The sequence below is a fragment of the Bidens hawaiensis genome, unplaced genomic scaffold (assembly GCF_021521415.1).
Source record: "Bidens hawaiensis isolate Kalapana, Puna unplaced genomic scaffold, B.hawaiensis_p1.1 tig00000458_1, whole genome shotgun sequence".
NCBI classification, from domain to species: domain Eukaryota; kingdom Viridiplantae; phylum Streptophyta; class Magnoliopsida; order Asterales; family Asteraceae; genus Bidens; species Bidens hawaiensis.
The window spans coordinates 2,433,970-2,443,726 of record NW_027491030.1 but is presented as its reverse complement, the minus strand read 5'-3'; the positions used below and the strand labels follow the sequence as shown (position 1 = coordinate 2,443,726).

The window sequence follows — 9,757 nt, the reverse complement described above, 5'->3', positions numbered from 1 at the left end:
TCCTAACTCTAAATTTTATGCTCTTCCTACTCTTCCCACAAAACTATATATTTTTATTTTAACCCTTTTTCTACATATATATATATGTGTGTGTGTGAGAGAGAGAGAGAGAGAGAGAGAGAGATGGAGAGAGCCGTTGGAGAGGGGGCCCACCTCCACTCCCATTGGCGCCCATTGTTGGAACGATTCTCACCCATCGTGCCCCACCAACAAGGGCGCCCCTTGGATGGCGCCCTTGGATGTGTTCCGCACCCAACATCGCCCGACCAACATCTCTTTAGCGCCCATAGCGATGGGTCTTGGTAGAAAAGTCTCCTCTTACTTCTAACCAAGAATAAAATCAATACCTTTTCGGTTTGCTCAATGGTTTTAATATCTTGAAGAAATCAAGAATAAATAGTTAATAATAACCTGGCAGCAGAAAGCTTTTAACCAATGTGTTAAAAACCACCAGTTTTTTTAATCTTAACAGGTTGGGCTCAGAAATTGTATAACTGGTTATAACGAACGGTTCAATCATTTTGACTAAAATATATTCATACGTTGATATAAACTTCAAAATTTATACATCTTCCAATAATAATCAATCATAAGTTTTTCAAAATTCATCAAATATTACACAACATAATACTTACGTAATTACACTGATTCATCAAAATTTACAATTACAAAAATCAAAGAAAGGTTAACTGATGATGTTCATAAAGAAGCTATCATGTTGTGTAAAATTTTGATGAATTAGTGTAATTACGTAAGTATTATGTTGTGTAATATTTGATGAATTTTGAAAAACTTATGATTGATTATCATTGGAAGATGTATAAATTTTGAAGTTTATATCAACGTATGAATATATTTTGGGCTTTGTGATACATTATCTATAATATATATATTTTTTTTGTATGCATTTATTGCCGTACCCGTGCCATACCAATTTCTTGATTTTTTTGAGTTTTGCCGTTTTCCGTTTCCGTACCCGTGCCCGTTTCCCGTTCCCGTACCCGTTCCCGTGCAACATAGGTCTCCATCACTAGACCACCAACCCTGTTATTGCAATTTATTAATTAACTTTCGCATTTTAATGGTTGCAAAACGATAGGGTGTTTGGCAATTTGAGGAGCTACACCTGATCTGGACATCGATGCCCAGTTGTTCACACAATGGATGTGAAGTAAAAGGTTTAAGAAAAATGGGAAACTAATGACAAAGTACAAGTAGTTAACAAGATTGATAGAGGAAAAAGTTAACGCTTATTAAAAAATTCCCTACAATTGAAACACAGCAACTTTAAGCGACTCAGAAGAAAAACATAACTTGACTTTTGAATTTTAGGTGACCAAGTGGGGTACTTACAACTTACTCATCGGAGTAAAATGTCATTTTTTTCATCGGAGTAAAATGTCATTTTTTTCATATAGCTTGACAAATAATGTGAACTTAGTCTAAAAAATTTGTTTGTTGCATATGAACCCTTCGCGTTTCTTAGTTTTTACCAATTACATCCAAATCACTAACCCTGTTAAATTTAATCGTTAAGTTAGGGGTATATATGTCTTTTCACTCTTTCTTTATTATAATATTTATTTCAGTTAACTGTGGATTTCGTCCTTGTGGTTTGTCCAAATATGTGTTTTATTCCAATAGTTTCAAGTTTGCAATTTTCTTCTTTATAATTTCATTTCACTTGCAATTAAACCCGAAATTATTAACCTCGTTAAGTTTGGTCGTTAACCCATTTGCGCGTCCCTCATGTGACGATCAGTTTTGTCGTCCCCCCCCCCACCCCCAAAATAAACCTCAGTCCTAATTCGCAACCCTCTCACGTATTTGGGGAAAAAGGAAAAAAAAACAAAACTGGCCTCACATAAATGGCACACTGATGGGTTTAACGACCAGATTTAACGAGATTCGGGAATTCGGGTTTAATTGCAAGTGGAATGAAACCATGGGGAAAAATTGCAAATTTGAAACTACTAAACTAAAACTGCAGATTTGGACAAACCAGATGGACGAAAACCACAGTTTACTGAAATAAGTATTATATAAATAAAGAGTGAAAAGACATGTCTACCCCTGACTTAAAGATTAAATTTAACGGGGTTAATGATTTGGATGTAATTAGCAAGAACTGAGAAACGTGGAGAGTCCATATACAAAAAGTAATTTTTTAGACTAAATTTACATCATTTATCAAACCATAAAGACGAAAATGACACTTTACTCTTCTAAATGAAACTGCTCACTCAACTAATCGATAGAATAGTGTTACCTCAAATCAATACAAAACAATCAAGGTTATCCAATTTAATATCATGGGGTCATTTAATTTACGTGAGTTTGACCTTGATTTATTTCGAACTCTTTGTCTAAAACTCAAGCATAGTTTGTGAGTTATTTCTTTTGTAAGTTTTGATCGGCTCATTTATTATTTATTAATTAACATATATGCGTGTTTAATTAATTTTATATGTTTTGAGAAAAACTTTAAACAACCTCGATTTGAGCTCGTGTAGTACCTTAAACGTGCCAAAGCTCGACTCGAGCTTGATTGTGCAATGTGAAATTAATACATAGTAATCTAAAATAGGTAAAACTTTAAAAAAACACAAAGTTTGTTAAGGCTTGACGAGCCTACACGAGCTTCCCATACAAGACTTGAGCTTGGGCTCGATAACTTAAGGTGCTTTATTTGAAGGCCCAAGCTCAAAAAAGTTTAGCTTGTTTTGAGTTTTTTATCTATCCGATCTCGTATAGCTTGGAAGCAGCTTAACTTGATTGAAATAGTTTAAGGTTTTATGTATTTATATTAAAATTGATTTTTGTCTTTTAATATTCTAATTAGTCCACTCTGAGTTCACAAACCCGCTCCCCACTACTCGACTAAAAGAGGGGGAGGGATATACCCAAGATACCCGGACTAGTTGACCAACTACTCGAGTGGCTGGGCCGACAAACCCGCTCCCCACTACTTTTAAAATGTGGTGTGTGTGGGGGAGGGAGGGGGGGGGGGTTTGGGGGGGGGGTGGGTGGGTAGTCAGAAACAACGGGACTACTCGACCACCTACTCGAGTGGGTCGAGGGGGGGGGGTCGTTCACCGTATACACAACATTCATTCATCTTATAATAGAGAATGAATTAAGAGCCCATGTCACGTAACTTTAATGCTTGAATCAAATGATGATATGATTTTTGTTCAGTATTATATATAGATAAAGATCAAATGTTGGTGTCACAACTCTTTTTTAGAAACCTATTGTTTCAGTATTTAGGATTTTAGTTTCATTATTTAAACAAGTTTATTAGTGATGTTGTGTTGTCTCAAGTGCTTTTTGCTAACTTCTTTTTGTGGTTAAGCTACAGGGTTCGAATCCTATCATTTATTATTTATCTATTTATTCTTTTAATCCTTTTTGTTGTTCATATACATCATTTATTTTTTCATCTATTTATTCTTTTAATTTGATATCACATCTTTGAAAGGCCTTTCAATATTTTTTAAAGAATAATTTGAGAAAATTGAGTTTTAGATTTAGTTTTGGTATCGTAACGAATTTAAGCGACGCTAACTCACAACGCATCATCGCCGCAGCACCCGTGTTATTGTTTATTTAGTCTCGGTACTGTAACAGCCTAGCCAGTAACGAGATTATTTTTTATGTTTGCTTCTGGTACGATAACAAACCTAATTGTTACCGACCGAATGTATGTCAACTCGCCGCTGCAACGCCCGTGTTTGTTTGTTTTTTTTAAATACGTCAAGTTTTCGAAATTATTTTTGGGGTTTACTTCCAGTGTTGTGGTGAACCTATAGATGCCGACCGAATTTTCGTCACAACTCTTGTAATTTTCCAACCGAATAAACGTCATTTTACTTACATTATTTTGGGTATCATAAGCTATACGTTTACTAATAGGTGTCGTGATTAACTTAACCGATGCTAACCGAATTTGCGTCAATCCGCCACCGCAACGCGGCGGATTTAAACCTATTATAGATAAAAATCGGTGGGCTGGTGCCACAATTTTTCCTTAGAAACCTATGTTTCAGTATTTATATATAAGTTTGATCAAATTGATAAAGTGTCTGGTGTGATAGGTTGGCTCACCTTTGATTTCCAAGTTATCTTTTTGTTTTAAATATGCTAATTTGTTGTATTTGGGTATTGATGTATTTACCTTTTTTTGTTCCGGCACTATAATCCAATACCGACCGAAATCATGTCGGTTCACCGCCGCAACCCATAAACTGCATTTGCCACATATAACAGCTAAACAACACCAGCCCGACGCAACGCACCGGGTAAGATACCTCGTATAGATAAAATTTGAAATTTCGGTGCCACAAAAGTTTATTTTTGAATATTTTAGTAGTTCAGCTTTGATATTTAGTTATAACATTTTGATGTTTGAACAACAAGGATGTGTAACTTGGTGGTGGTTGTTAAATATGTTTGATTTTGTCCATGTTTACAATCAAGTTCGAGCCCCGTTTTAAGTACCAAACCACAAGTTATTTTTCTTACTTTCTTATTTGATATATAAATGGATGGGTGGGATAACGGTTCAAAAAGTTTGTGGCGCTCGAAATCGGCTTGTAAACAAAACTATAGCCCCAGCTGGCTCGAGTCATGGCTGCATATGTCTATGGTTGGAGTATGGATCCTCTTTGTATTTGTTTTAAATATTTTATCTTGAGGAATTTATTATTAGGGTTTATTTTCGGAACCATAATGAACATATCCGATATTGGCCGAGTTCACATCCACTCACCGCCATAATACCCGGATTTTAACGATCAAGTAAACATCTTTTTAAATATGTTAGCTATACGAGTGCCGGTATTGGAGCCAAGTTCGTGTCATTATGATCATAAGTTGTACGTGTGTCAATACTAATTTCGACATTTACATTTTATTTTTTATTAGTGTCGGTGTCGTAATAAACTTAACCGATACCAACAGAATTCGAGTTATGCCGCTGTAACGTGAAGGGTTATTTACCTAGTTAACTTTAATATTTTATTTTTGTTTGAATATACTTTTTGCTCTACGAAGGTTCAGTTGTGTTTCTTGTCATCAACTTGAGGCCTATATAAACACATGTCCATGTACAAAGGAAGCCACACCAAGCATCCATCTCACTTGAACTCACAATCTTTTCCATGGAGTTCACTCTCTTATCTTCTCTATTCCTTTTAGCAGCACCTCTCTTGTTGTTCATGGCTCGAAAATATTATAACACCTCTAACAAAAATCTCCCACCAGGGCCAAGACCATTGCCGATCATAGGAAACATGCACCAATTGGCCAAGAACCCTCATATCGCAACGGCCACCTTCGCTAACGAATACGGCCCGCTCATCTCTCTTCGTCTAGGAACTAGAGTCCTAGTGGTAGCCTCTACCGCAGAGGCTGCCAAGGAAATTCTCAAGATTCATGACCGTCAACTTTCGGGTCGGGCTTTACCCGATTGCCTTCACCTAAGTTTCATAGACTATTACTTTGTTTGGGCTAGGGAATGTAAAGATCACTGGAAGTCATGTAGAACCGTGTCTCGGCTTGAGTTGTTTTCGCCTAAAGCAATAGAGGCGCAGTCGAACTTAAGAAGCGAGAAGTTGAATCATATGTTAACTTACTTGAATACCACTCAAGGAAAAGTTGTGAAAATTGAGGAACTAATTTTTACAACATTGATTAACACTCTTAGCAATGTTTTGTGCAGCAAAGATTTTCTTGATTTGAAAGATGAGGAATCAGCACATCAACTGAAATTCAGGCTCTTTAAGATATTGGAGAATACGGTTAAACCGAATGTAAGCGACTTTTTCCCCATAATTGGAGGCCTAGATCTTCAAGGTTTAAGGAAGGATTGCATGGATCATCTCAACAAGTTGGCTAGCTATTCGGAGACTATAGTTCAAGAAAGAAGAGCTCGACTCGCCAAGAACTTGGTTATCGAAGACCGAGAGAAAGATTTCTTGGATCGATTGCTTGAAAATAACTTCACAAATGCTCAAATCAACATTTTTGTGTTGGTAAGTCTTTAATACCTTGATTAATGACAATCTTTGTTTTTTTGTTTTTACTTTTAATAAAACTTTCTTTGATTGATCACATAGACTGACTACAAATATATTGGTAGGATTTGAACTATAAATTTTTAAGTTACAGTAATTTTTTGTTAAAAGAGATATTCTCAATAAGTTTAAATATAATCATTGATTCTAAGTTAAGTTCATATGTAACTACACATATTAAGTTTATAGCCAAAAATATGCTTAACTGATTTAGAGCTATAAGTTAAAACATAAATATGTCCCTATGTGCAGGAATTATTCATAGCGGGTACCGATACAGTGGTAACAACGATTGAATGGGCTATGGCGGAATTGTTAAAGAACCAAAACATCTTGCAAAAAGTGCACGAGGAGCTAAAAAGAGAAGAAATCAACGCTAACGATATCATGAAGTCCGACCTTTCTAGATTGGCATATTTGAATGCTTGTATCAAGGAAACACTAAGATTGCACCCTGTTGTTCCTCTCCTAATTCCTCGGCGCGCTCTTGAAGCTTGTGAAGTTATGAATTATACGATTCCTAAACATGCCAACGTATGGGTGAACGTTTGGGCGATTATGCATGACCCAAAAATTTGGGAGGAGCCTAACACGTTTAATCCCGATAGGTTTCTTGACTTGAACATTGATTTTTATGGCCAGGACTACGAGTTCCTGCCTTTTGGTGGTGGGAGGAGGATGTGTCCTGGTATACCCTCTGGTATTAAGAGTTTGCAAACTATGTTAGCAGTTTTGATTCTTGAATACGATTGGTCTCTACCAAACGGCGAGAATCCAGAAACATTGGACATGACCGAAAAATTTGGTGTGACTTTACAAAAAGAGAAACAGCTTGAACTCATCTTTAAGCGTAGAGAATAATCTTGTAATTTTTGGATTTTTACAATTTATGTTGTGTATGTGCAATAATATCAAGTTTTCTAAATTAATAATTCAATTCTCTTGATATACAAGGGTTGATTATGTGATTATTGATTAACTATGTCCAATTTTGTTATTATTATTATTATTTTTTATTTCACTTGTTTTCAATTTAGTGTCGTGTTCTATGAGGCTGCTGGTCGACTTCGCTAAGTCGTTCTCATCACAGAAAAACAATCGTAAAACAATTGTTTTCTTTAGTTCAATAATGCCAGCAGAATATAATTTGCATGTGTTGACTTCAAGCATCATGTTATATAATATTAATCAAATAAATGGGGCGCTACGAGTCAGTCATTCGACAATCATGAGTCTTTTAGTTATATAATATTAATCATGTCTTTTAAACCACGTATAGTCATAAAGCTCAACTACCAGGGGTTATGCGTTACGTGGCGCCCAGTCAGAGTTATGATTTTATACAAAAACAGGCTGTAGTCATAACTCTCCACTACCAGGGATTATGCGCCATGTGACGCCCAGTCATTATTAATTTTATTTGTTTTTCTAAATACTAAATCATTTAAATAAATTAACATAAAATTAAAAATGACATTAAACTTCCAAATAAAAAATACATTAAACTAAATTAAAAAAATACATCAAATTAAAAATAAAAAACACAAATAATACTAATAAAACTAAAACTCATTTATATTTTTCTAAAATTTTCGCTCGTCGAGTGGCTTTTAGAGATTGAACTATCGGGTCGTCTTCGGATAGCTCGTTTGATAAAATCTCGATGTCTTTGTCCATCTCATTCCTTCGAAGTAGGTCGACGACGTCCAAATTTACTTGAAGCCGTTGGGTTCCAAGTTGGTGTAAATCTTGGAGTCGAGAGTTCATTAATTGGAATTGGCTTTCCAATTCGGGATTCGAACCCGTTGCCGACGACGAACCGGCCCCTTTCCCCTTTCCTTTGCCTTTGGTTCTTCTACCCCCGGCCGATGCATGTCGGTAGTATTCACGAGGTCATTATCACTTAAGTTGAAGTTTCGAGCGTCGGAACGGGGCGTGTCTGGATCAACCGAAGACGATGTTTTAGACTTTTTTTTACTCGGGCCACGTCGGCTTCGGCATCCAACACCAAGCCCCATTTTGGGTGAAACCTCAATAGTCTTTCCAAATGCCAAAGTAGTTGAAGGTCCCGCCGACCTTATGTTGAAACTCAACCAACGCGTTTTCCATGACTTCCGCGTCCGAGACACCGCTACTCCTAGTTCGATTCATCCGAGAGAAAACCGTATGGAAAGCCAAGCATTTGTTGTTTATGTCGCCCCATTTCGACAGTAACTAATCTTTTTTTCGACGCGAGTCCCCGCCAAGGTTGTGAAACCTCTCTATAATTTTGTGCCAAAATACCCCCGTTTTTTGATAGTTTGCTAAAAAATTAAAAACATTACAAGTTTAATGTTTGTTATAAGAAATTTAAAAAAATATTTATGCATTTTAAAAACCTACCGCATTTGGCATCTTCCGATATCTGGCACCAAGCACGAGCACATAGTACGCGCTCGTCGATACTCCACGCTATCACCGTCTTTTTAAGCCGATGTTCGTCGGCGGGCTTCTTTGCGTGTTTTTTCGAACGTCCGCGTTGGCTCGAACCGCCTATGGTCTCCGGGACGGGTTGTGTCTCCGGCACGAACTCGACCTCGGGTTGGGTCTCCGGGGCGGGTTGGGAACCCGAACCGGCAAAAATGTTCGTCGTCGGGTTTGGAAACCGGGCACCGCGTTTGGCATAGAGTTTTGTAGATATTGAAAGTAGGCGGCCATTTGCGGGTCAAACATTTGCGGGACGGGTACGGTTGGGGTCGGGGCGGTAGATTGGTTCGGTTGTGGATTTTGGTTGCCTTGACGGGCATATTGGCCGAAACCGAGAATATTTTGGTTGTTGTTTGGAAACATGATGGTAGAAATATTTGTGTAAAAGATATAAATTCGTATAGAAGTGGAAGGAGTGTGTTAAAAAAATGAGTTTGGTTTGTTTATATAGTATAAATATAATTAATATAATTTTTTTTTAAATTCCCAACGGCTCCAAACCCATCCACCCAACAGCTATTTTTTTTTATTTATGTGCCAACCCCCGCGTTTTGTATACAACGCAGCCAAAAACAAGCTTCACATAATGCAGGGGGCGGTGTACCCCCACGTTTTCGTCACATAACGCAGTGGCAACGTTACCACTACGGGTGGTCTTAGTGATATAAATATTCGTGCAAATTTTAAATGTCCAAGTCCATTGAAGTCTGAAGATAAAATTTTGTCATTTCATTCCTTTACATATTTCATCTTTGATTGAGTTATGTTCTTATTCGCCTAGTTTGACCACAATTCACTTGTCAATGCACATAGTGCAGTTTGGAGACACGTGATACGTAAAAGGACGTCTTATATTTATTGGGCAATAAGTAGTTTAGAATTATTGTTATAAAGTTAAAGTTAAAGTAACATTAAAATTACGTATTATAATTTTGATTAACGAAAAGAATTAAGAGGGTTTTATTCGGAAATTTCCCAAAATGGATTAGTCCCTACAACATCTCCGCCACCATGTTCATCATATCATTCGTTCATTCCGAAGTTAATTTCTAGTGAGAAAAAGTATATATGCACCGAAAGAGTAAGTACAAACTAACTAAGGGGCTGTTTGGTTCATTCAGATCTGAATGAGTTAGATCTGAATAAGCATTTGTCCCATCAGCAACAACAATGAGTCTGAATGATTCAGATCTAATTTTAACCATTTAGATGTT

The 9,757-nt window shown here is 36.8% G+C and overlaps 1 protein-coding gene across 1 annotated transcript; it reads left to right on the top strand.

Annotated features, from left to right (window-relative positions):
• The first annotated feature begins 5,106 nt into the window (after window positions 1–5,106).
• LOC143628146 (putative (S)-N-methylcoclaurine 3'-hydroxylase isozyme 2) lies at window positions 5,107–6,957 on the top strand. Its single transcript, XM_077097810.1, has 2 exons — window positions 5,107–6,035; window positions 6,330–6,957. Exons 1-2 carry the CDS (start codon window positions 5,163–5,165, stop codon window positions 6,936–6,938), a joined length of 1,482 nt encoding a protein of 493 aa, XP_076953925.1. The 5' UTR covers window positions 5,107–5,162; the 3' UTR covers window positions 6,939–6,957.
• The last annotated feature ends 2,800 nt before the right edge of the window (window positions 6,958–9,757 follow it).

Bases quoted from the DNA above. Each gene is read 5' to 3' on its own strand.
- LOC143628146 (XM_077097810.1), top strand. From the start codon at position 5,163: ATGGAGTTCACTCTCTTATCTTCTCTATTCCTTTTAGCAGCACCTCTC. The intron at 6,036-6,329 runs GTAAGTCTTTAA...CCCTATGTGCAG, and splicing joins AAATCAACATTTTTGTGTTG to GAATTATTCATAGCGGGTAC.